We start from the raw sequence: 27,527 nt of genomic DNA on the forward strand, positions 1-27,527 counted from the left end.
CTAGGAAACATCCGGGAAGAAGAATGATCACAAAGAACCAACAAGAATCGGTTACATGAGGCAAATCCCATTTCCTGTTTTGACTGAGTTACTAGCCTGGGTGACAAAGCTTAGGGCGTTTTGTCACTGTATCCTCAGTACTTAGCCTTGTGCTTTTACATAGTAAGAAGTTCACAAATGCTGGTTGATGGGACTTGATGTCATCTTTGTAGAAACCATGGAGAAATGATAATCACTACAGTAGAAGTGCTACTATACTTAGGTTAAGATATGGTTGAATGACTTGGCCTAAAAAATGGTCTTTAGTGGTTTGATGTCTGCTTGGAAAGAGATCTCTGGAGGAGTAGTCCAGAGATCTCTATTTGGTTCTATCCTATTTTAATATTTTTATCAGTGACTTTACTAAAGGCATAGATGCCATACTTATCCAATTTGCTTATAACAGACTTGGAAAAGATAGTTAATATATTGGATATCAAGATCCAGAAACACAGACCAAAAAGAAAAAAAGTCACTGGGTCAAACCTAATATGATAAAATTTAGTGGAGATAAATTTAAAATCTTATACTTTGGTTCAAAAATTCAAGTTCACAAGTACAAGATGAAGGAGTTGTGGTTAACACTTGATCTAAAAAAAGTTCTTGGAGTTTTACAGTTGACTTTAAGCTCAGTGTAAATTAAATGTGATATGGTAGCAGAATATGTTGATGTGATCTTAGGTTACTTTAAAAGAAGCATTAGATCTAGATCTAGAACAGGAAAGGACCTCAGAGATTATCTTGTGCAACCTTCTCATTTTTAGGTGAGGAAACTAGGGCCTGGAGAGGTTAAGTGATTTGTCTAAGTGGCCAAGGTAGAATTCAAACCCAAGTCCTCTGACTTCAAAGTCAGTGCTCTTTCCATGGCATCTCAAATGTCTTCCTAAGCAACAAAGTCAAGGGAGGTGACAATCTTGCTGTACTGTATACTAGTCATATCATATCTAGTGTTTTCTGTTTATTTCACGGTTTCACATTTTAATAAATATTAATAAGCTGGATGGGTACACAGTGGGGAATTATGAGGATATTGATATGTCTTAAGTTCATGCTTTGTGAAGCTTGATGGACAGAATAGGGAACCTTTAGCCTAAAGAAGTCAAGATTTAGGAGAATAGGATAGCTCTCATTAATAACCTGAAAGGCAACCACATGGAAGAAGGACTATAATTGTTCTGCTTGGGTTCAGAGGGAAGAGCTAGGAGCAATGGGAAAGTTGTGAAGAAACAAATTTCAGCTGGATAAAAAGAGGAAAAACTTCCGAAGAGAATTGTTTAAGAGTGAAATGTGCTTGCTCTTCTGAAACAGGCTTCCCCTCACCATACCTGCAGCCTTCAAAGAAAGACAGAATAGCCATGTGTTCAGTATCTGGTACAAGTGTTGACTGGACTAGGAGTCCTTTGAAATTCCTTCCAACCCTTCCAATACAATCATAGAGATTCTATGATTCTATGAAGATACAGTCAACAGTATCTTGGCCACTGATTGGTTTGGAGTGGGGCAGAGCAAAAGAAAGAAAAGACCTAAGATGAGTGATAACTAAACAGAGAAGACAGATAAAGAATTGAGGGAGAGGAGTAGGGTTGAGGGAAATAAGAATTCAGTTTTGGACTATTGAGTTTGAGGTACCTTTATGGTACCAAGATAGAGATACCCCCAGCAGGCAGTTTTTGTTATATTGTTATGGATATGCTTGTTTTATTCCAAAAATCAAAAATAAAATAAATTATATATAAGAGAAATTTATAACTGTAGCTCAAGGGATAACTTAGAATTGTGACAATGAAAAAGAACGCTGGTTTTAGAGCCAAAAGACCACGGTTCATATCCCACCCATTACTTATTATCTGTGTGACTATGGTAAGTCACCTCTCTGAGACTCAGTTTCCTCGTGTGTAAAATGAGAGGGTTGGACCAGATGGTCCCTAAGGTCTCTACCAGTTCAAAATCTATGTTCCTGTGAAAGTTAGGAGTTATCTGCACAATGGTGATTTTAAAAAGGAACTTATTATCCTGTCCTTCTGGTTTTTTTTTAAATCAAGCCCTCTGAGAATCACTTTCCTGGAGCCTGATTACCCCCCTAGGTGAATTGACAAAGCTGAGTCCTTTCAAAGCTAAGAACCAGCTTGACTCCACGGTAAAGCCGATAAGCTTTGCCTGTCTTAAGTACAGTCCCCTTCAGCCATGGAGACAAAAAAGGAGAGAGCTCCTAAGATGTTCTCAACCTCTTCTCCTCAGGATCCCTCTCTTCCCCATAACAAAATAACAGTGGGGTAGGTATTTCAATAGAAAGAATAAGGTGTGTGTGTATGTGTGTATGTGTGTGTGTGATGTAGTTTCATTGAATTTCAGAGCGTGTGGTGAATGAAGCATTCTCAACAGTTAAATGAGCCAAAAGTTATCATTTCTGAAAAGACACCATTCTCTAAAACAAATAAGAGGAGACTATTGAATGACTAAGGCTTGTGGGTAGCTTGACTTGACGTTTAACTGCAGATTCCTCATTTTATCATTTAGCACAACCCTTTAATATAGCCCAGTAATGCAGTCAGAGACACATAACTGCCCATCTGTATCCACAGGCATTCTTGGGAACTGGAAATTCTGGGGCTTCTGGGAACAGGAGAATAGCTGAAAGGACATTATTTGCAGACTTAAGGCTCAATGATGCTGTTGCATTCTTATTCAAAGAAACCAATGATTAGCTTTCCCTTACAACTTCCCCTCAGTTCTCCCTACCATGAAACAGACATCAGCATGCCTGGTGAAGTCACTGGCAGGGAATTAAGATTCGCTTCAACTTTGGAAGAGAATTGACTTGTGTGATCACTGTTTAAGGCAAAACAAAATTTGGCAGGATGGATTATTCCTAAGGGTTTGAGTGTGGAGGAGAGGAAGCTGAAGTGACATTTCCCAGTGGGAGAGCATAAGGGTTGTCATCTGTCCATTCGGTCCCTATGAGCCCATGTCAGTTAGAGGACTTTTCAAATGTTCAAACTGAGTAGGGTAAAGGTGGGGAGGCGGGGTTGGGGAAGGAGGATAAGAGCATAGCTCCTGGACCAAACTAGCTTCTCTGGTTTGCCTCTAAATCCTCTCTAGACTCCTGGAGGGGCCGGAATCAACCTGTCTTTCTGATGGCACTTTTTATCCTTAGGGCTATCTTGGGACTAGAGCAGACCTCCCAGCGAAACTCGACTATTTGGAAGGCCTGTGATTCTTGTAATTGGTCTTGAACTTTAAGGGCTATAGAGTAGGGTCCTAGAGCCCCCAGAGCCCAAGATTCACAAGAAGGATATATCTGCAAGACCACATAGCCCCACAATTTGAAGGTTATATACCCAGATATACTGCAATATTCTTGTATTCCTTGAAAGGCACTGACATGTCAACTAACATATTTGTATTGTTTATATGCTCCCATAAACAGATGGACCCCCCCCAAGATATTATCCAGTCAGGACAAGAAGCATTTATTAAGCACCTACTGTGTGCTACACCCCATAATAAGTGCTAGGGATTCAAAGGAAGGCAACAAACTGATTCCTGCTCTTAAGGAGCTCGCAGGAAGAGATAAAAAAACCCCACTAAATAAAGAAACACATAAGAGACAGCAGACAGCTATATATATAAACAAGATATACACGGAATAAAGTATTTATAATGAACAGAGGAAAGGCATGAGCATTAAGGAGGATTAGGAAAAGTTTTTACAGAAGGTGTTATTTTAGCTGGGACTTGAAGGAAGCCAGAAGATGGAGATGAGGAGAGAGAGAATTCCAGGCATGGGAAGAGCCATTCCATATGCTTAGAATCAGGAGATGGAGCATATTGTGTGGGGAACCACAGGGAGACAATTGTCACTGGATCACAAAGTTGGGCAGAAGACTAGAAAGGCAGTAATATCTCAAATAGTCAAAATAATCAACCTCAAGATTCGCACATACAAAGAGGCTTGCAGACATTAATACATTTGATCTTCACAACAACCTTGTAAAACTATGGACATTATCCCTATCGGGCAGATGAGGAAACAGGGCCTTGGAAAATTTAAAGGGTTACAACAGCAAGTAAGTGACGAGCCCCAAACTCAAGTTTTCTGACTCCAAGTCCAGAATTATTTACACCATGCCTCAGTGCTTTTTTTTTGCATATTTCAATTTAAATAAAGATCATAGATTACTAAGCCATTATAGAGCTGGGAGAGAGACCTCAGAGAGCATCTAGTCCAGTCTCATCATTAAATAGATCTGGAAAATGAGGAAAGGATGAAATGGTCAACCCAAAGACACAATTGTAAGAGAAAAGCCTAGAACCCCTGCTTCCTGCTCCAGGATGGTCTCCACTACTCTGTGACCTTTTACCACCATATTCCTCTGCCTCAGGTAATTTCCTCTGTAGGAGATTATTATAACTCCAGCCCAGTAATAACAGTGACAGCTCCATGTCAAGATCAATACACAGCCAGAGTCACTCAACTCCTGGTCCTATTTTTATGGTACTTTTAACCTTTCTAATATTTAATCTTCCTAAAATTAGCTGGTACTTATATGGTACTTTGAGATTTGTAAATGAGGTAGTTAGGTGATACAGGGCTAGAATGCAGCACCAGGAATCAGGAAGATCTGAGCTCAAATCAGACATTTGCTAGCAAGTCACTTGACTACTGCCTGCCTCAGTTTCCTCATTTGTAAAATGTACAGTGAGGCTTGAATGAGATATTTGTAAAGCACTTTGCAAATCTCGAATTGCTATAGCAATGCTAGCTATTATTACTGTAAATTGGCTTGCAGATCTCTCATTTTATCCTCACAATGACCCTATGAAGTATGTGCTATATATGTTATTATCCCCATTTTAAAGCTCAGGAAATTAAATTGGAGATATATTGAACCCCTTCATGAATTCATCCAACAAACATTTTTAAAGCACCTACTAGGTACCAGCTGCTATGTTAGCTGCTGAGAATAGGAAGAGAAAAAGGAAAGTGTCACTACCCTCAAATTCCAACTAGACTACACCGGTGTAAGTGGGTCCTTTTAACTCTGGACCTCAGTTTCCTCATCTACAAAGTGATGTGGTTAGACTAAGGGCAGCTAAATGGCACAGTGGGTAGAGTACCAGACCTGGAGTCAGGAAGACCTGTGTTCAAATTTGGATTCAGACACAATCTGTGTGACCCTGGGCAAATCACTTAACCCTGTTTGCCTTAGTTTACTCATGTGTAAAATGAGCTGGAGAAGGAAATAGCAAACCACTCCATTATCTTTGCCAAGAAAACCCCAAATGGGGTCATGAAGAGTCGGACATGGCTGAAACAACTCTACAACAACAAGAAGATAGTTAGACTAACGACTTTAAAGTTGCTTCCAACTTTCTCGGTTCCGTGTTGGGGTGATCTCATCAGGCAGACGTGCTCACTGGACTTGTTCTCATCTCATGGTTGTAAACACTGCAGCTGAGTTTTTTCTGTTGTTGGAATCCCAGAGCTGGCTATAGCTGTATTGTAATATTTAAGAACCGTTATTTGGATATGCCTAATTGAAGCTGATCATATCCTTTTGATCAGGGGGTAGGGGTGGGGAGAGAAGGGAAAGGACAAAGCAACATGTGAACTTAATAAAACTGTGTTCTCTGAAGAATTTTTGGTGAGGGAGGGAAAACAATCAATTTGAAGCTTCTTTCATTAAAAGAAAAAAAAATATTAACTGTTATTTTTAGGCGACAGCTTGCCCAGAGCTCTCCAGAGGAGTGTGATGTTCTCCACCAGCAAATAAACAAGGTAATTGAGAGTTTGGATACTCCACGTCAGGGCAGTCTCATTTCAGAGACTGGTCTGAAAGATGCCTGGATCTATCTGTTCAGTCCAGCCATCCCCACATGAAACTGTTAGTGAGGTTTTGAAGTCTTTGAGACAAAAAAGCCAGCTTGCTATAGAACTCTAGTTCAGTAGAAAGACAGGGAGGTACAGTGAACACAAGAATCAAAAGGCTGGAAATTTGCTGCTGAGAATAAATGCGAGCTGCTCCCCGAGGTGATTTGTCTGCGCACTTCACTTTCTACAGATGTTAGAGCCTCTTTCTGAGTGAGGACCCGAGGTTCTCTGGTAGCACTTTGATATCCTGCTCGAATTCAATATGTGAAATGGGGGAGTCGCTCTGTGACTTGGAGCACAGAGCCAGCTTTGAAGTCTGATCCAATTTTGGCTGCTCAGTATTTGATGTTGAAAGGATGAAATGAAGAAAATGTACAGTTTTTGCCAGTAACTCTGCTGAGCATATGTAAGATTAAAAAAACAAAATCCTTTGGATGATGTACTTAGAAATGTTAAGTAGATTAATACCTTCCTATAGGTCAGTGGGGCTCCCCCCCCCCTTTTCCTTGCTTATAGATACAAATGGAGTGTAAGAGAAAATAAGCATGTAGCTGTTTTTTAAAAATATGGTCTAGAATGAACTTGGGAGAGTATGTGGGTATTCAAGTAAAGAAAAAGAAAAAGGAAGGAAGAAAGAAAGAAAGAAAGAAAGAAAGAAAGAAAGAAAGAAAGAAAGAAAGAAAGAAAGAAAGAAAGAAAGAAAGAAAGAAAGAAAGAAAAGAGAGAGAGAGGGAGGGAGGGAGGAAGGAAAGAAAGAAAGAAAGAAAGAAAGAAAGAAAGAAAGAAAGAAAGAAAGAAAGAAAGAAAGAAAGAAAGAAAGAAAGGAGGGAGGGAGGGAGGGAGGGAGGGAGGGAGGGAGGGAAGGAAGGAAGGAAGGAAGGAAGGAAGGAAGGAAGGAAGGAAGGAAAGAAGGAAGAGAGAAAGAAAGAGGAAGGAAGGGAGAAAGAAAGAGGAAGGAAGGAAGGGAGGAAGGGAAGGAGAGGGAAAAAAGAAAGAATGCTAAAAAGACACAGGTGACTGGTTTCAGTCACCAATAACCCCAAATATGACCCCACTTCTTTGCAATACAGGGTTAGATCACTTAACAAAGTGAATCACATTGGCTTTGCTTCTTCTATTACCACCAAGGTTAAGGGCTATCTTAGATAAATGGAAATAGCATTCTCAAGCTTTCTTATTCACATTGTACAAATGGTTCCTTTCCCCAATTGGTTCCTTCTGAAGAATGCAGTCTCCAGGAGTGATTCACTGCGATCTACTTGGGTGTCTGCTGCTTCTCCAGATCTTCAATTCACAAGTCCTAGGGAAACCTCACAAAAGCCAGGTAAGAAGTGCCTTGAGAAAAAAAGGCTACTGTTCTCAGTATTAATAAGCTATATGTTGCCTGTGCTATTTGTATGTTTCTTTATTTATTGATGAATCATTTCTAGCAGCCTTCTCCAGAAGGCAGGAAGCAATTGGTGAGGAAAGGAATTGACTGTAGACTCCCTGTCTACAGACATGAAAGTCAACTTGAGCTAGTTTGTTGGAAATAGGAGCAAAGGATTCAGGTGTCAGAACCAGAACAGCAGGAAAGGAAACCTGAATCAAGGGATACAATCAACTCTCTACACTCTATAAAAGGGAACTTTCCTTCTAAGCAAAGAAAATGTGTATCATAAACCGTATTTCTCCCTATCATTGCAAGCCCTCTGGACAAGGAAGCAGCTTCAAAACTGACTCCATCTTATAAAAGGAAAGACAGACAGATGGCTAGCTTGCATTGTAGTGAATTTATTCAGCCAAACAGAAAAATCTGGAATCTGAGCATTGATATAATGCGGCTTCTCAAAGGCAGAGACTGTCATTTGCATTTCTTATTGTATCCCCAGTGCTTAGTTACTGGAACATAGTAGGTGTTTAATAAAGGCTTTTTTTACTGACTGAGCACATATATGTAGAGAGTGATTCTATTCTTCTTGCTAATATTGTCATTTTCCCCCCTGTAGGATCAGTCCTATCTTTTTTTGTCTACTATAAAGTGGTCACTACCGGCACCTTTTTCCCCTAAATTCCATTCTATAAAGTGTGATAAAAAGTTAATTTTCATGCTTGTATATGACTATGATTTACAATTACATAAAGGTCCAAACTGATTATGAGGAATATTCATGAGCTAAAAGAAAATGCAAAATAGAGTATGTGAGTTTTTAGGGCATTTCAAGGGAAGAAACCTTTTCAACCTGAAAGCTTTTGTGGTAACCTCCGATGTGTGATCTTTTTCTCTGACATAGGCACATGGTTCTCAGCCCATACCTGACTCATTATTGTCATTCTCTTATTCCACAGCCTATTTGTCAGTGACTAGAGAGAATCTTTGTAGAAATGTTATACAGAATAGGAAATTCATTATAAATTTAATATGACCTTCAGTCCATATGGAGCTCAAATTCTTGGAGAGAGACCAGAGAGGGTGTGCCCATCAAAGCAGAACTCTTTTAAATAGATATATGTTAAACAGTAAACCTGTCAAGGAGAAATATTTTCCATGCCCCGAGTCAGTGTTTATGGATGGGGTGAGGAGACACTGGGGAGAAGGGGGACACAAGAGGAGGGAGAAATGTGGTGATCCTGATTCTGATTCCTAGAGTGATTCAGTAAAACTTTATGTTAAAGTATTGACAATTGTTGTTCAGTCATTTCAGTAGGTCTAACTCTTTGTGACTCCATTTGAGGTTTCCTTGGCAAAGATCCTGGAGTGGTTTGCCATTTCCTTCTCCAATTCATTTGACAGATGAAGAAACTGAGGCAAACAGGATTAAGTGACTTGCCAAGGGTCACACAGCTAGTAAGTGTCTGAGACCAGATTTGAACTTGTGAAGATAAGTCTTCCTGATTCCAGGCCCAGTGCTCTATCCACTGCTCCACCTCACTGCCCCTAAACACCAAGTGGTAGGTGAGATGGAGGAGGGGGAAATAGGAGAAAAGGGGGAGAAAATAAGAAACAAAAGAATGTTTGCTTTTCAGTATATGTAAATACAATTATGGTTTGTTCAACAGAAGAACTTAACAAGATAAACTAACAGAGAAGGAAACCCAGGAAAACAAAAATCTCACTATAAAACATAATTTTCAGGAGAAAAACTAAAATATATTATACTTTAAATGAATAACTGTAAAAGGAAACATTTCTTCTATAAAAGGAAACGAAAACTGCTGAACATTCCAACTTCTTCTCATGCTTGGTTGCTATTAGTTTTGAATATGAATTTTTGAGTTCTCCGTGCCATAGAAATTATAATAGAAGCAAGAATGCAATGAAACACTATTTAAGTGACAGCTCACTTTAAATGCATTTGTGATAGTCCTGAGAGGAAAAACAAATCAATTAGTACTCCTTCTCCACCCCCACCCCCAATAGGTGCTGCCTGCTAGTAGAAAAAAATTAGCATGGTTTGTTTTTCAGAGGTAAACACAAATGTTTATCATGTACACAACCTGCCTCTGACCTTAGAAAGTGACAAAGAGAAATCAAAGAAGAAAGACTGGAGAATGTGTATGTTTGTGGGTTTTAAATAGTCACCAGTTTACAGCAAATAGTATATGTTACAAAATTGCTTTCCAACCACTTGTCCCCTTTTGGGGGACCACCAATGGCCTATGTTTGATCTGAACTCAATTCCTCATGGAAGCTGGTGTCTAGTCTTTTTCTAATCTGTTCATAGTCACATGGGAAAAAAAAGTATATTGGCACTTTCCATTTCAAAAATACCAACATACAACAACTGTGTTCTCACATGTGGTAAAAAAAAAATGACTTCATCAAAGCCTACATACTTTATTAAATGAGAAAAGGAAAGAAATATTAATTAAAATGATTAAATCACGACAACTATCTTGAGCATACATGTCAGGAGGTCTATCAGTGAAGGGACTATACAAGGTGATCTCCATGATTCTGGCTTTGACATTTATATTTCTATAAAACACTACTGCCTTATGAGTGGAGACATTGGGAGCTGACTTATTTTGCACATCCTAATAGGAAGGGGTTGTGTGCAGCAGGTAAAGAGTATTCAGAAAGCACAGGACTTTGCTTTCCTGTCTAAAGCATTTAACTTGTGCTGCACCAATAGAAAAGTCTGGAGTTTTGACTGTTTTTGCTACAGTAAAGCATCCTTTTTACCTGATAGATTTGGGAAATGAGCTGGTCAATATAAGTGACATTTCCCAGAAACCTAAAAATCTCTTTAAACTGCATAGCTTTTTCTATTTTACTTATTTAGAAATTCTCCTGTGTATCTTCTTAAACAAAGAGCTCCGAATATAAGCATTTTCTTGATCTTAGAATCATCATGAACATCAGATGTTATAAAAGGGACAATATACTTCCAGAGGCTATGAATGAATGAATGAATCAAAAAGAGCTGAATAAGTGCTATAAGGATATATTTATAGTATCTTTACTATATTCTATAAAGAGTAATGGGAAGCTAGGTGACTCAGTGGATAGAGTACTAGGCCTGAAGTCAGACAGACATCTTCCTCAGTTCAAATCTAACCTCAGACACTTACTACTTGTGTGACCCTGGGCAAGTCACTTAATCCTGTTTGCCTCAGTTTTCTCATTTGTAAAATGAGCTGAAGAAGGAAATGGCAGATCTCTCCAGTATCTCTGCCAAGAAAACTCCAAATCAAGTTATGCAGAATCAGATACAACTGAAGTAACTCAACAATATAGAGAAGAATACTATACTGTACAGAATAAGGACCCATTCTTAACTCTAAAAATTTTCACAGGCTTCAAATATGACTATTTATATCTGTTGATTGAAAAAACACATGCTGACCAAAAGCTGCTGTGAAATCAATTGAGCTTTTAAGTGAATTTATACTTTATTTATCAAAACAACATCTAAAAAGTAGTGTGGATTAGTGGAGAAGGCTAGTCTTGGGATCAGTATGACTTAAGTTAAGCGTTGCCTCTTACACATGCCAGCTATGTGACCATGGGTAAGTTATTTAACTTCTCAGTACCTCAGACAACTCTCTAAGACTATAAGTATACATTCTGATCTGCACTGGTGGAAAGAATTTTCATATCATGAGTCATTTACACAGATGAAATCATAGGTCTGATTCTCTACCCACCCTCACCCCTGAAAGAGAGAGTGACAGAGAATGAAAAAAAGAAAAAGCAAGGAAGGAAGGAAGAGGAAGGGAGGAAGGAAGGAAGGAAGGAAGGAAGGAAGGAAGGAAGGAAGGAAGGAAGGAAGGAAGGAAGGAAGGAAGGAAGGAAGGAAGGAAGGAAGAAAAAAATCAACACAATTTCAAAAAATAGTGATACACATATGTGCGACATTCAATCTTGCAAAAAAAGTTTGCTTATATTTTATACTAAGTCACATTCAGTATTTTATTAGAGCTTACTAAAGATTAATAGGACAATCCTTGATGTAGACATGGATTTCTGGCCCCTTGGCAATTATTCCACATCCCCTACAAGGGTCTACAGTCCATAGCCTAGGAACTGCTACCGTACTGTTACAAAGAAGGCAACATAGTTCAGCAGAAAATGTTCTGGATTTCAATTCTTATCCTGACTCTGCAGCTTACTACATAGATGATCTTGATCTTGAACAGTCATTTAATTTCTCTGGACCTTGGTTTCCATCTGTAAAATGAGGAAATTGAGCTCGATGGTTTCTAAGATTCTTTCTAGCTGTAAACGTGTGATCCTACAATAACCTTTGAAGAGATTAATTCTTACTGACCATCCAGTACAAACTTGACAGAACTGTGGGAAGGGCCATTGAGATAGTGATCAGTTACAGCCTATGTTGTACCTTCTTACATTGATCTGATTTTAGTATTTTTTTTCTTACACAAGTCAGGTCTTCTCAGCAAACTTCAGGTACTTAGAATTTCATGACCGTTTTTAATGTACATGTTGTATTGTCCTCTTGTGCTTTCATGGTGTGCATAACTGGTTCTCCTTGTCTTGGCTGTCTTTCAAGAACCAGAAAGAAAACGCCAGGGTGGATTTTTCTCCTTGGCCCTCATAGTACTGGAACTTGAGCTCAATCTGGACAAGAACTATTACAAAAATAGAAAGAAAGCTACAACAGGCAAAACAAGCCATTAGGTCAATGCAACGGAACCCCCCCCCCCCCCCCACCCCCCCCCCCCCCCACCCCCCCCCCCCCCCCCCCCCCCCCGCCCCGACACTGGCAAAGGCCACTTGGAAAGGATCGGAGCACTTTGCCAAACTGCAACCACCCTTATCATAACGAGCTCAGATGTCATCCATTTGGAGATAAATGTTTACACAATGGAGTCTCAAACAAAGTCCAAATAATCTCTCTGGGAATCACATGGAAACCAGACTGCACTCTTGAAGGCTTGGCTACTGCTCCTTTGAGGTCCCTCCCAAATTTCATTACCAAATGTCACATACAATACTGTGTAGCCACTCAGTCTTAATTTCAGGGCTGTCTTTGGGATTCTGAATTCTTGCTGTTTTTAGCTCCCTGGTTGTTGATACTGTCTTCTACATTTTGTCCTATCCCATCAAATTTGCCATAAGCGCATCAGTTGTATTTATTCATTATAATCATGAATGTCATATTACAGAAAACATAGGCAACATACCTGAACATCAGTATGTAGTTAGGAGGAGACACACACACACACACACACACACACACACACACACAAATACCTTTCACTTAAAGAAGATTTTTAGATGGGAAGACATTTCCCCATTACCAGGGTAAATGTTATATTTGCTTACTTCTTAGAGGTAGTGTGAATAGATTGACTACATGAATACGTGCATATGTGTACACATGTGCATAAGGAGGAGGAGTGATACTTTTTTTGTATACATGACTTTTAAGAGACTGGCAAGTCTACTGACTCAGTTCATTCAATAGTGATTTTCAGTGCTGACTTTATGATGATTAGAGTATCTTCATCTGTCTCAGATATTGTTAGGAATTTCTCCCAAGCATCTTGAGATTAAAATTAATTTTAATTCCCGTCACTTAAAAAATAGATATTTGCCACAGAGTAAGAAGGAATTTTAAAGTAGAGGACAGCTGAGCTGCCAAAGGTTTGGGAATTACTGTTTTTGGAGAATGTTTTTCCTATCTGTTTTCAATAAGTAGAAATCATTATCCTAACCTAGTTTAACTTAGTTATTATATAGCAATGTCAGCAAAGTGAGAGACAAGTGTGGCATAAGAGATCAAGAACTGATTTCAGAGTCGGGAAGACCTGGGTTCTAGTCCTGCCTCTGACACATGCTAAATAGCCTCCAGGTACTCTCTAGGTAAAGACCTTAGCCTAAAAGGGCCAGGGTCTCCCATTGCCTCCTGGGTCACCTCCAATCCTCCTGATGAATAATAACTGGCCACTGGACCCAGATGGCTCCGGAGGGGAAAGTGAGGCTAGTAACTTTGCACAGTGCTGCCTCACTTAAATCCAATTCACTTACAAGTCATGGCATTACCTTCCTGATGTCACGGTCTTCTTCTAGGATGAAGGACAAACAACAGCAACAAATGCTGACATCCCTAAGATTAGAGGGATGCTCTTGATGCACCAAGTTAGGAGCACTGCAGCCAGATAGAAAATTTCAATACCTCATAATTTAAGATAAATTAATTTTGTTTTTATTTATAATTAGCTTACCTGAATTTCTATGTTCTCTTTTTCCTTCTAAATAAATCTTAGGAAATGCACTTATGTGTGAAGGTGAGTACATTTGATGTATCCCTTCAGTAGAATGTCAACTCTTTGAGAGCAGATGCTATTTTCCTTTATTTTGGAGATGGGAAAATGTCTTCCCATCTAAAAATATTCTCTAAGTAGAAGGTTATTGTCTATGTTTATTTTCCTGAGTATATACTGTCATGTTGAAACCCACGCCTGGTAGCCTCAAGACCTTGCACATTTTTGGAGGGACTAGATTCCGTTGTTACAGGAAATTCCCAGAGAGGAAATTCCCTCTAACAATACACATTAGTACCCGCTCTGCAATTTACAATCTTAGAGAATTTCCTGTTGGCACTGAGAGGTTAAATGACTTAAGGTCATCTGATATGTATCAGAGGCAGGATTTGAACCCAAGTCTGTATCCACTATGCTACACTCACTTGCATATAGTAGGAACTCCATAAATGTTCATTGGATTTAAATGTAGCAGTAGGGTTCAGTGGAAAGAACACTGAATTTGGGATCCTGGACTCAAATCATAGTCCTGCAACTAATTAACTGTGTGACCTTCAGCAAGTTGCTTAACCTCTTTGTTTTCTTAGCTATAAAATATGGAGGGGGGACATAGAAAGGGGTATTGAAGTAGATGATCTCTGAGCTCTGAATATATACCATTATATAGTAGCTAAACCCAGGGGACCAATCTGGCTTAGAGCCAGAGGAAAGTCCATGTGGCTTGGTGCCTTGAGTTGGGGACTCAGTGCTTAATGAAGATAGCCATGAGTAAAAGTAGAAGCCCTGAGGGCCAAAAGCAAAGGACTTTTTCTGAAAAAGAGAATTCCCAGAAAGTTACTCAAGCCTCATTGAGGCCTGCAGTCTTTTCTGTTTTCTAATTTTATACTTATTTGCTTTATGTGAAACCTCTCAAACCTCTCAAATGTCCTAGGAACATTTGTCTCCTAGTTTTACTTGAAGAACTTATTAAAAATGAAATATTATTTATTTTCAAACAAACACACACTTTCTCTCAATCCCACCCCCATTTCCATTGAGAAAGGAAGAAAAACAAAAATACCCCTTACAAACACGCCCTGTCAAGCAAAACAGATTCCTGCATTGGCCATATCTAATATGTCTCGTTCTGCACTCTGGGCCCATCACCTCTCCATCTGGCGATGGGGAACATGTTTCCTCCTGAGTCCTTTAGATTCATGGCATTGATCAGAGTTCCCAAGTCTTTCAGAGGTGTTTGTCTTTACAACGTTACTGTCCTTATACACATTGTTCTCCTGATTCTGCCAGGATAACTTCGCATCAGTTCATAAAAGTCTTCCCAGGTTTCTTTAAAATTGTCCCTTGAAGGAATTTTCTAAAAACAGGTGAGATTCCCTATACATCTTAGAATACCCCTGCCCTGAAGAACAAAACCAAAAATGTTACAGCAAATATGTTAAAAAATGTAATGGTTTACCACGACTTAGACGAATGTCTAAAATTGCATGTTTCAAAAAAAACTTAAGTAAGAATATCTCTCACATCTGTCCTCACCTTTTCATTTCCACATATACCAACCTACTTCAGGCCTTCATCATATGGGGGTGTTATACTAGATGTCTCCTGAGGCACCTTCAAGCTCTAATGTTCTAAGATTTTTTCTTGCCAAAGCAACTACAAAAGCTTTTTTGCTGCTTGTTCCCCTTCCAGTGTGTCCTTACTGAAGTTTGTTCTACAGATGACTTCCAGATTACTCTTCAAGACTGAAAAATCTGAAAATGTTATTTCTTGTTGTTGTTATTCAGTTGTTTTAGTATCATCCAACTTTTTATGACCCCATTTGGGGGTTTCTTGGCAGAGACACTTGAGTGAAATACACACACATATTGTTTAAGGAAATAAATTTATATATAATTATAACAGTTATTATGTCTTACAAAAATCCATTCCCTTTTCCAGCTCATTAGATGAGGAAACTGAGGCAAACAGGGTTAAGTGACTTGCCCAGAGTCACCTAAGTGCCTGAAGCTGGATTTGAACTCAGGTCTTTCTGACTCTAGGCCCAGCACTCTATTCATTGTGCCACCTGAGAATGTCACCCCCCTCCTCAATAACCTGTGGTGTCTGCTTTACCCTGATTTAAGGTACCTTCACAATCTTGCTTCTGCATATCTTTCCATCTTATTTCACTATTCTTCCCTTCACTTCTTCTGAGCTGCAACCTGACTGAACTCCTTTGACCACATTTCATGCTTTCCTTCTTCCTTGACTTTGCTGATATTGTCGTCTATTCCTAAATTATCTGCTTCCATCCCAACTTGAATGCCACAGAAATGATCACTTCCTCCTCAAAACTCATGGTACATTGTGTCTCTTATATGTGCCAGTCGTGTCCTGCTTTGTATCATATTTATTTTTGTCTCTCCCTTTAGGTCACTTATTGTAGAAGGAATTGACTAAATCTTATTTATCTTTGTATCTTCCCTAGTGCCCCTCACAGTATTTTGCACATATAAGTGATTCATAGATGTTGAATGGATGAATGATTAACTGTGCATGTGGCATTTTTTAATCCTCTCAATGCGGGAAGATTCACTTTTGCCATTAGTGATCTTTGATGGGATAGTTACGGCAGGAATAGGTTTTTAGTAGGGCAAATACTGTACTGATTTTTTTTAAGTATGTAGTCTTTAGACCATAACCCAGTGAGCATGACTCTAAATGGTGATGTATTTCTCTTAAAAGAATAGTTACGGAGCATCTAGAAAAGGAAGAAATGATAATGGAGCTGGGATAGATTTTAGAGGCCATCCTAGTCCAGCCCTTTTGTTTTACAGGTGAGAAAACTGAGTCTCAGGAAGATGACTCGCCCAACTTCTTAACTAACCTCATATCCCTTTGTGACAAAGTTACTAGACCGCTAGTTAGGGGATCTTTGTAGATATAATTTACCTAGATTTTTGTGTACCATTTGATAGAGCTTCTCTTCCATTCTTGCAGCAAAGATGGAGAACTATGGGCTAGGGGATGGCACAGTTAGGTGCATTTGGAACTCATCTAGTAGTTGGACCCACAGAAGAGTTGCCTTATTGCTTGTTGGCAATGAGGAAGGAAACCTTCAGTGGAATGGTCCAGGGATCTTTCTTTGGTTCTATATTATTTAATATTTTTCTCCATGACTTAAGATATAAACATAGAGGACAAGCATAAGCTTGTCAGATTTTTAGTGGCAAAATGAGAGAGAGGTAGCTAACCCAGTGGGTAAGAGTCATGGATTCAGAAAGGTCTAAAAAGGCTAGAATTCTGGGCTGAATCCAATTTGATTAAATTAAAAGATATAATGTAAGATCTTTTCCTTGGGTTCAAAAAGTCAGCTTTATAAGAACAAGATGGGAGAAACCTATGTAGATAGCAATTCATCTGAGTAAGATATGGAGATTTCAGTGGACTACAGGCTCAATGTGAGTCAATAGTGTAATATGGCAACCAAAATAAAAAATAAATATGATATTAAGCAATGTTAAGAAAGGCTTGCTATCAGGACCATGAAAGTAATGGTCCTGCCGTACTCTGCCCTGGTCAGACCACATCTGGAGTATCCTGGCTCTTGATGCGACATTTTAAGAATGGTATTGGCAAACTAATTCATATCCAGAGGATGACAATCAGGGTGAAGCAACTGGGTATATTTAGCTAAGAGAAGATACTTGGGGGTGGGCTTTACATAATAGCTGCTTATATATGTTTGAAGATCTGTTACATGGAAGAGGAATTAGATTTAGGATCATAGATTTAGAACTGAAAGAGAATTTAAAGGTCACCTAGTTTAACACCCCTTCCCCTTATTTTTACAAATTATGAAATGGGTCCAGAAGGATAAATGACTTCTCCAAGGTAACACAGATAACAAATAGTAGGATTTGAATCTAGGTCCTCTGACTTCAAATCCAGCATTCTTTCTATTTTTTTTTTCTGCTTGACTCTTCAGAGAGGAACCAGGAGCAACAGATGAATATTTCAGTGAGGATTTTTTTAGGTTTGATATAAGGAGAAACTCCCTATCAAGTAGTAGATCATGATCATTGAACAGAGGCAAGGCAATCATTTGTCCTCAGTCTTTTAGATAAGATTAGAGGAGATTCCTTTTCTGCCCCAGCCTGGAGTACCAAATCCCCCCCTGCCACCTGATTTTTTTGATGCTACTTTGTATAACCCAGGAGTTCAGAATAGTTTTAAAAAAAATTTTTAATGCAAAAAAATTTTTTTATATTAAAAAAATACTTAGGTCCCAACCAGTTACAAAAACTGAGAAGGGCTATAATTTGCCCACTCAGCAAAATCTCTGAACCAAATTTCAAATCCCACCTCTGTAGCTACCTGTGTGACCTTGGACAAATCACTTCTCCTGGGTTAATTTTCTGATCTGTTAAACAAGGGGGTTGGACTGAAAGAAGTTGAAAACCTTTTTTAGCATTAAATCTTCAAGATTCCCCTCGTGGTGAGAGGTGGGTGTAGTAGGCATGTGAGGAGCCACAATGCCTGAGATCATAATCCTTCTGGAACTCTGTTAAGGAATGGAATTTTTGTGGACCATTATCTTGCATGCAAATTATCTAAACTCATTTAATCTCTTTGCAAACTTGTTTAGTTTTTCTAAATCATCTCTAGACAGATTGTTACTCCAAACATTTCTGAGAGGGGGGAAAAAACCAACCCCACTAAAGCTTTATTTTGCTTTCTTAAATGCTAATAGGTCAAAATACAATTTTTGTGTATGCCAAGTTCCAATTTGGTGGACTCCCAGGACATCAGGAATACAGCTGTCAATTCAAAGAGGGTCGATTTTTGAATAAGAATTTCAAAGTTTGTCTTCCAGAATTTAATGTTCGTGGCATAAATATTTATTGTGCCTAGAGAAATTTTATTTCCTAATTTATGATTTATTTGTTTTATTAAGTATGTCCCATATTATGCAGGCAGTTTGTTCTGTTTAACAGTAACCTGCCAGGTTTCATATTTATCTTCAAGAACTTGACTCATTTTCAATAGATGTGATTCTCTCCTTTCTCCTTCCCCTTTCCTTCTGCCATGAGTAGAGCCCCATGAAAAAGAGAAAGTAGCTAGGTGATCACTTACTCAACCTAAGACTGTATCTAACATTGTATGTTACAGGAAGACTTGCCTTATATGACTTGTCATTTGCATGATTTTTATGTCTCTCAAGAAGGAAAATTTTTTATTTAGACTTAATTTTAATTATTTTTCCCTCTACCTTCTGACTCATGATCCTTAAGTATTCTTTTTTTTTTTAGTAAATAATAGGTGTTTAATAAATGCTTGGTGAACTGGCACATGTGCAGATTTTTGTGAGTGCTCTTCACCCCCCATTTTGGCCCTGTTTGTGGGTTTAGATCCCCAAGTAAGTATTCTTAATGCCAGGATGGGTGGAGGGGGGTGTTTCCTGCCCCTCTTTAAGACTACTCTCTAACAGCAATTAAGACTAATGAAAAGGTTAGGCAGAATCCAAAAGAAAGAATAGAAGGGGAAAAAACTGCTCAAAACTTGCCTTTGGGAGAAAATAAGCATTTATATAATGCTTGCTATGTGCACACTTAGGAGGTAGATGCTATCATCATCTCCCTTTTACAGCTAAGAAACTAAGGCAGAAATGGAGTGACTTGCCTAAGCTCACACAGCTGGAAAGCATGAAGCTGAATTTAAACTCAGATCTTCCTGATTCCAGGCCTAACCCTCTATCCACTGCCCCACCACCTGCGTCTATGGCACCTCCATAGTTCCCTCAGATCTTGATCAGGTTCTCTTCATGCAGAGCCTTTTTATCTGTTAGTCTATCAACCTTCTAGGCTTGGGAGCAGAAGCAACAGTAACATCTCCACCCCCTTCCCTCCCCCACCCCTACTCCTTCACTGTTACAGGAGAGACACAGAGAACAGTAAAGAGGGTAGATGTTGACACTTTGTATACTGTACAGTGCTTTCCTCTCAGCAACCCTAGATGCCAGGGTCCTTTCCTCTCTTATGTTCACTAATTAATGAGGGGTTGCAGTCAAGGATTTGCTGGAAGCCATTTCATACTGATCTATTGATTTTTTCATTTTCAGTGTGAGCATTTACCCCACTGAAATAGAAAAAAAAAACACTACAAAGTAGTGCTTGATTTATTGTTTTGTTGATTTCTCAACTTAAGAAAGTGAGGGAGAAAATAGAAGTAACAGATTAAACTTAAAAGTGTCTTGTGCTTTTGGAAAGTCCATTGTTCAATGAGCTCTTGTCCTTATTTTACAGATGAGGAAACTGAGGCAGACAGAAGTTAAATGACTTACCCAGGAGCACCCACAGCTAGTTATGTGTCTAAGGCCAGATTTGAACTCAGATGTTCCTGATTCCAGGCTCACTGCTCTGAGAGCTGCTGCACTGTCTGGAAGCGTCTAGAAGTATCAGAGTTATGTCCTGACACCAGGCTGCCCTCCACCAGTGCACTTTGCACTATCATACTGGCTCAGGGAACCCAGGACTGAGAAGGAAGACAGGCACTGCTTCTGCAAGGGCTCCCTTGAAGCAAAGTATATTATGTCTAATAATGATTTTATTTTCTTAATGTTTTTTCCTCTGTGTTATACAAAGACCTGTAGGGAAAAAAAAATGGAAGCCTTGATTTGTTGAGCAGGTAGCTTGGTGTTTTGCCTTGGGCTATGGCTTCTCTTACATTATGCTTTGCTTATTGATTAGGACCCAGAAGGAGCTAACCTGATTGGACTCAAAGGTGAGAAATCAAAAAGGGAGGCTCTGAAGGACATGCCTATCCCCCACCTTCCCTTTATGGATATTGGGTCTGACCATTTCATGGAGATGGTTTTCCTGTCTGGTATTGGTGGAGGATCTGAGCCAAAACAACTTGAGATAAAACTGAACAAATATATCTCTGACTGACATGGGGGAGGGGTGTGAAGAAAGAAAGGTAATGGAATTAAATTCAAAGAGTCACCGGTTTTTCTGTTAAAGGAAAATGATTCACAGATTTTCTGACCCTGACTTCAAGCTTTTCCAGGCTCTGTTACTGTTAAAAATCTATGTAAGGGGTGACTAGGTGGCACAGTGAATAGAGCACGGGCCCTGAAGTCAGGAGGACCTGAGTTCAAATGTGGCCTCAGACACTTAACACTTAACTAGCTGTGTGACCTTGGGCAAGTCACTTAACCCCAATTTTCCTGCCTTCCCCCCTCCAAAAATCAAAAACAAAAAATAAAAAAATCTATATAAGCCTTCTGTTCCTTCTTCCCTCTTTTCTCCCTCCTTATCCTTCCTCTTTTTTCTTCCTCCTCAACCAACCAACCAAAAAGTATTTGTTAAGCACTATTTGTTAGGCCTTGTGCTAAGTATGGGGAATATAAAGGCAAAGATAAAACTGTCTCTGCTCAGAAGAGTCTTGTGTTCTTCCAGGGAAGATGGCATATTCCTAAACAAAATTTATACAAAATAAGCCCAAGGTGATTTGGGAGGGATGGCACTAAGAGCTAATGGAAATAAGGAAGTTTCATGTAGAAGGTGTCCTGCAGAGTTTTAAAGGAAACATGGGATTCTGAGAAGCATAGGTGAGACAAGGGTATAATCTAGGGATGGCAGACAGCCAGTACAAAGTGTAGAGTTGGGAGGTGGAATGTCAGGCTCGAAGAAGAAGAGTAAGTAGGCCTGTTTTACTGAAACTCAAGAGAGCTGGGGGGGGGGGCGGCGGAGGAAGTAATGTGTAATAAGGTTGCAAAGGTAGATCCAGGGCCAGATTGTGAAAGACTTTTTTTTTTTTTTTTGCTTTTTGGAGAGGGGAAGGCTGGGCATTTGGTGTTAAATGACTTGCCCAAGGTTACACAGCTAGTAAGTGTTAAGTGTCTGAGGCCGGATTTGAACTGAGGTCTTCCTGACTCCAGGGTCGGTGTTCTATTCACTTCGCCACCTAGCCACCCCGATCATGAAAAAACTTCAAAAGCTAAACAGGAGTTCAATCTCAGAGGTAATAGGAAGAGACTGGGATTTATTGAGCAGGAGAATGACATAATAAGACCTGCACTTGAGGAAAATCAGCTGTGTGGAGGAAAGAGAGTTGAGACAAGGAGACCAGTTATGAGACCATTAGAGCAGTCCAGGCTAGAAGTGAGGGTGGCCTGAACTAGTTTGGTGAGTATATAAGTAGAGGAAAAAGGATGGATGTGAAAGTTGTTATAGAGGTAAAAATGATAAGTACTGGCAGCTGATTGGATGCGTGGGGTGAGATGTGAGGCGGAAGGATAAGAGCAAGGCTGTAAACATAGGTGACCAGAAGGATGGTAGAGACTTAGTCAGAAATAGGAAAGTTTGGAAGAGAGAAGGGTTTAGGGCAGGGATGGGGAACCTGCAGCCTCAAGGCCACATGTGGTCCTCTAGGTCCTCAAGTGAGGCCCTTTGACTGAATCAGAACTTCACAGAACACAATCACAATCACAAACACAGAACAAATCATTCTGTGAAGTTTGGACTCAATCAAAGGGCTGTACTTGAGGACCTAGAGGGCCACATGTGGCCTAGAGGCCGCAGGTTCCGCACCCCTAGTTTAGGGGAAAGTTGATGAGTTCTGTTTTAGATATATGATATTTGAAATATCTACAAGACATTCAATTAAAAATATTCAATAGGCATTTGAAAGCTGCAGGACTGAAGTTCAAGAGAAACATTAGGGGCAATTGTTGTTGTCATTGTTTGTCCTTTGTACTCAAAGAGGACCAATGACATCAGGAGGGTGATGATGGCTTGACTTGCAAGTTTATTGGATTTTAGTGAGGCAGGGCTAGGGGTAAATACATACAGACACATGAGCATATATCATCTGTTTAGAGATGGCAATTAAACCCATGGGAACTAATGAGATCCTCAAGTGAGAGAATATAGAGAGGAAATAAATAAGGGCCAAGGACAGAGGCTTGGGGGACATTCATGATAGGGACATGATGTGGAAGATGAACCAGCAAGAGACTGTAGGAGGAGAACCAAGAGAAAGCAGTTTCAAGAAAAATCCAGGGAGGAGAGAGGGTGGTCAATGACCTGAAATGCTATAGAGGAGTTGAGAAGGATGAATCCTGGGGAAAGGAACATCAAATTTGGAATTGAAGAGATCATCGGTAACTTTGAAGATCATTGGTATCATTCAGTTGAATGATAAAGTTGGAAGTCAGATTGCCCCTTCCTTCTCATCCTTTTCCTCCTTGATAATATTAGTTCCTTTAACCCTGTCCCTCCCCCTACTTTCTATCTCTTTCTCAGGGAATGATAATCAAATCAACATTACCTTGGCTTCTGTGAAGGAAGCACCAATCTGCTACTTTTCTCTAGCTCTACTCAATATCTCTGTGCTTCTGAGTTGTAGACTTAATACCATAAGATTATACATAGATCTAGAAGTGGATGGAACCTCAGAAACCATCTAGTCCAACCTGACTCATTTTACAGATGAGGAAAATGAGTTTTCAGGAGGTTCGGTGACTTGTTCAGGGTCACACAGGTGTCAGAAGTGAGTTTTGAACCACTGTACCCCTCTGCATCCTTTAAAAAATGCCAGCACCCTCTTGGATTCAACTGAACAGCAACCCTCTCTGAGATACTTTCCTTTCCCCACTCTTTCCTACCTTTCCCCCTGGGGATTCCATGAGTTCCCCTGTTCTGCTATTATCAAAGTGCCTTTCATATTAGGCCTGTGCCCTATCCCTCCCCAGAAATTACTTTGTACATATTTTGTATTTTACATATATGTAAACATGTTGTGTCCCCTCCCAATAGAATATAAACTCTTTGGGGGCAGGAGCTATTTCACTGTCTTTGTATTGGTACCTCCAATACAGTGCCTGGAATACAGTGAGTGCTTAATGGGTGCTCATTGAATCAAACTGAGTAAGTATAAGTTTCCTAATGATTTTTCATAAAGCTGGAGTAGTTTTGCTTTTGATATTTGGTCAGGGATATTGTCCTCCAAAATAGGAACCCATCAACATGTTCCTTATGTGAAGAATAACATTCCCAAATGTTGAGATCTCCAGGTTGTCTCCTGTGTTTTCTATTATTCATTTTCTATTTCATTCTTTTTAATTTTTTTCTGTTATTAATTTTAAAGCATTGTGAATTTGTCCAGGAATTTGGACAATTGCACTTTGTTCTGGGTACCATGCCCAGTGAAGGGACCTCCTGTTCAAGGGTTTATCATCTTGTAGTATGACCATTATGTAAGATGAGAATGTGACCTATTTGCTGGTATATCCCATGTTCAGCGATTTACATAATGGAAGCTAGTTATGTTTCATTGATTCTCCTAAATGAGATCATTTAATATTTAGAGTTCTTCTTTTCTTACACTCAAATTTCCTCTTCCATCCTCAACCAAAAGTGCATTTGGCAGTTGCTTGATAATGAACTGTTAAAAAAATCATTCTGTACCAGTATTGAGGCAGTTTAGTCTGACCATAGATATAAAAACACAAAGTTTTGCCAAAGGGATCCTTCTGTTTAAAAAAAAACTCATTATAAACGTAATAACCATAAACATTGAAATATACAAATTAAACATAATTACATGTAAATTGATTAACTCCAAACTACACTATTTTAAAGGAAAGACAATGTGTATAAACTTTAATGCAATGTAGCAATAGCATTAAAAGCTGAAATTAATAACATTCCTTTTTCATTAAAGTTATGCAAAGTATTTTCATTAAGCAAACTATTTGAAAGAACAAATTCAAACAAGCTAAGCAACAAATAAGTTTTTATTCAGAGAAGCGATAAAGTTTGCCCACTCATCCCACTATATTCACCCACTGGCTCTAGACATGAGAATATGTTTTCCCATTACCATCACAGCCAGACAGGTATCTTACCATCTGCCTGATTCTGCTGACCTTTTCCTTCCAACTTGGACCAGTTCTCTTCACACTGGAAACCTGAGACCTGAACTTCCCTACTCAAGGATCTTCTTGAATGAATGCTCTAGCTCCTAAGGAAGTGAAAGCACTCATCTTTGGAGATCTGCCACAAGGCCCAACCCAGTGAATAGAGCTGAGTGTGTATAAAGTCATTGAGTATGTATAAAATAGCTCACAGCCCACTGTGTCTACTGATTAACCTTGGACCCCAAATCATACTTTAAGTTCACAATCAATCCAACTATTCAGCCAACTATCCAAGTCATCTTAACACCTCCCTGCACATGTACCTGCCTCCCTGCCCCATCTTCCACATTTCCAAAGCAAAATTCCTTTCCCCATCACCTCTCCCCTGTACATACTGTCTTTCTCCATCAGAATATAAGATCCTTGAGGGCAGAAACTCTCTCTATGCTAATCTTTAGCATAGTTCTTGGCATATAGCAAGGGCTTAATAAGTAAATGTTTTTTCATTTATTCCAAAAATAGGCATACTGCCTAAATTAAATGTTAAGCTCTATATTTGTGCATAAATCAGATAAGTATAGCTAGCTCTTGGATTTCTTTAAGCCATTGCTGATTTGTCCTCATAAAGACAAGATATTTCATGTTAACTCATTATGCTGGGTTTGAAGGCTAAGCAGTAAGTGTGCTAGAGACCATTGACTTCTCTTCCTTTCCCTTGCTCTTCAGGGCTCTAGTATACATACATTTATTAGAGGAGAACAAAGACTAATTTTCTCAGAATGTTGTGGGTCAAAGGCACAGAGGAGAATTCACAGATCCTGGGCACTGCATGGAAGCAACATGTTTGCCCAGCAAAGAAAGAGCAGTGGCAGTGGTGGAGGCATTAGCTGTTGGGCAAGTCCTGGGGCTTTCAAAATGGAGACAGAAGTTACAGCCACCTTGAGTGTGTGCAAGTGGGATAGTAAATATAAACTGAGTATGAGGAAAAGAAGCAAACAAAGCAAGGCTCCAAGGGTGAGCCAGAGGCAAGTGAGGAGTAGAGCCAAGAGGGGATATCCATGTTGTCTTCACTAAAGAAACTCCAACTCTATCCACATTACAGGGATTTCTCAATTGATGTCCTGAGGTTCTTCCTTGCTAGTAGCCTTAGGTTGAAGTCCCACCTTAGACCTTATCTGTTTGTTTTAATAATTATGCTTATGGGGGCGGCCAGGTAGCACAGCGAGTAAGAGCACCGGCTCCAGTGTTGAGAAGACCTGGAGATCGAATCCCGGGCTCAGACACTTAGCACCCACCCAGAAACACCTGGCCATGTAACCTTGAGCAAGTTATTTAACCCCAATTGCTTAGCGGCAGCCAGGTGGCTCAGCGAGTAAGAGCACCGGCTCCAGTGTCGGGATGACCTGGATCAAATCCGGGCTCAGATACTCAGCACCACACCCAGAAATAACTGGCCGTGTAACCTTGAGCAAGTTACTTAACCCCAATTGCTTTAAAAAAAAAATAATTATGCTTATGTTTGAACTGCTAGTAAATAATCTGATTTCAATACTCTAAAAGTAAGCAAAATTCAGATGGACAATGAGGGACCTTTTGAGTAGAAGACAAGACCTAGATTATTTGAGAATATTAGTTATTATTAATAAATCTTCAAGAATGAGTCCAGTTTTCCCTCCATTGACCAATGGGTTGAAGTTTGTCATATTGGTGAAGATCTTGATGGGGTTGGTAGTCAGAACTCCTAAGGAGCTACCCTTAATCTCTAAAAATCAAACTTCATACCATCCATTTTTTAATCCTTTACCAGAGTGTATAACTCTCTTGTTGTCCCACCCAAGCGTCTCCTTCCCTCCCAGGGGAAGGCTGCAGGAACTCTCTACAAAAGAATGCTCTAAGCAAAAATTTGGAATGGTTTTAGAAATGTTCTTTCCACTCACTATGATCCTATGAAGTAGATATTACAGACGATGTGGGCTAGTTGGTCAAATCTTAACAAAGTTCTGGCAGAATTAGACCACTGCCAGTGAACTAGGCCAACTATAACATTTGGTGGGGCTTTGGAGCAAGAATCCATCAATCACTAAGTGCAATTAACTGAAATCAGCCTCCATTAGCATGCCTTCTAGTGAGGGTTTCAAACATCAGAATAATTGAGGTGATGGAGAAAGGAAACAGAGGATTCATTCATTCATTCCACAAATATTTATCAAGCACCTACTGTAGAACATGATACTAATGACTTGGTAGAAAGTTGTTTCTATGAGACACACAGTCCCAACCCTTAAAGAACTTCTAGTACAATAATGAATGAAGCAGTCAGTTGATGTTAATAATGGTAGAGGGAGCTTACTCTTTAGCATTTTAGAATATAGACCATAAGATCCTGGCAGAGACTTTTTCTGTTTGTTGTGGTGGTGGTTCTGTTAGACTTGGCATTGGTGCCTTACATGTAGTAGATGTGTTTATTGAATTGAATTGACTCAAACTAAAAATTCCATGAAACTTTTGTTGATTTCTGACTGCAGTGTTTTGAATTTCAGTGTAGAATTTCACCTTTTTTTTCTTTAGAGAAAAACAACAGAATCAACAAAAATCTTAATTATCTTAATTACTCTGTGGTCTTTCAATTAAAAGCAATTGGCATCTGAATTGACCTGCAGATGGACCAGTTATAACACATTTTTAGCTGGATTCAACCAAGCCTGACTTAGGCTTTTGTGCACTATTTGCTCCCCTTTTCTCTCAATGATGTTGATAGCTATGACTTTTAGATGTGGCCCTATTCCATGAATCAGAAGTTGGCAGCTGGCATCTTGCTTGGGTCATAAGTTGACACTCTGCTCTTCTCACCTGGGAACTGTCCAGAGTCAACTTAACTCAGAATTGAGAGCTGGTTTCTCAAGCTGTAAAATTTTTAGTTCTTATTGACTCAGCTTCAATTTGTGGTGGTGATTTTTTTTTTATTCCTTCTACCCACCCCCCTAACTTTCCACCAAGAAG

At 39.4% G+C, this 27,527-nt stretch overlaps 1 protein-coding gene across 5 annotated transcripts in view; it reads left to right on the forward strand.

The window, feature by feature from the left end:
* LOC138155352 (myosin-IIIb-like) overlaps positions 1-27,527 on the forward strand; it is a 381,066-nt gene that overhangs the window by 192,519 nt on the left and 161,020 nt on the right. For all 5 annotated transcript variants that reach the window (XR_011166807.1, XR_011166808.1, XM_069080561.1 and 2 more), the window contains 2 exons: positions 5,758-5,818; positions 7,136-7,235. Coding sequence is in view for 3 of the 5 variants with exons in the window: in XM_069080561.1 (XP_068936662.1) it covers positions 5,758-5,818; positions 7,136-7,235 (161 nt within the window). In the remaining 2 variants the exon portion in view is untranslated. The remainder of the gene's footprint in view (positions 1-5,757; positions 5,819-7,135; positions 7,236-27,527) is intronic.

This window comes from Petaurus breviceps, unplaced genomic scaffold, assembly GCF_028583685.1.
Source record: "Petaurus breviceps papuanus isolate PSGF00001 unplaced genomic scaffold, PetGlider_PUasm1.0 91133, whole genome shotgun sequence".
NCBI lineage: Eukaryota > Metazoa > Chordata > Mammalia > Diprotodontia > Petauridae > Petaurus > Petaurus breviceps.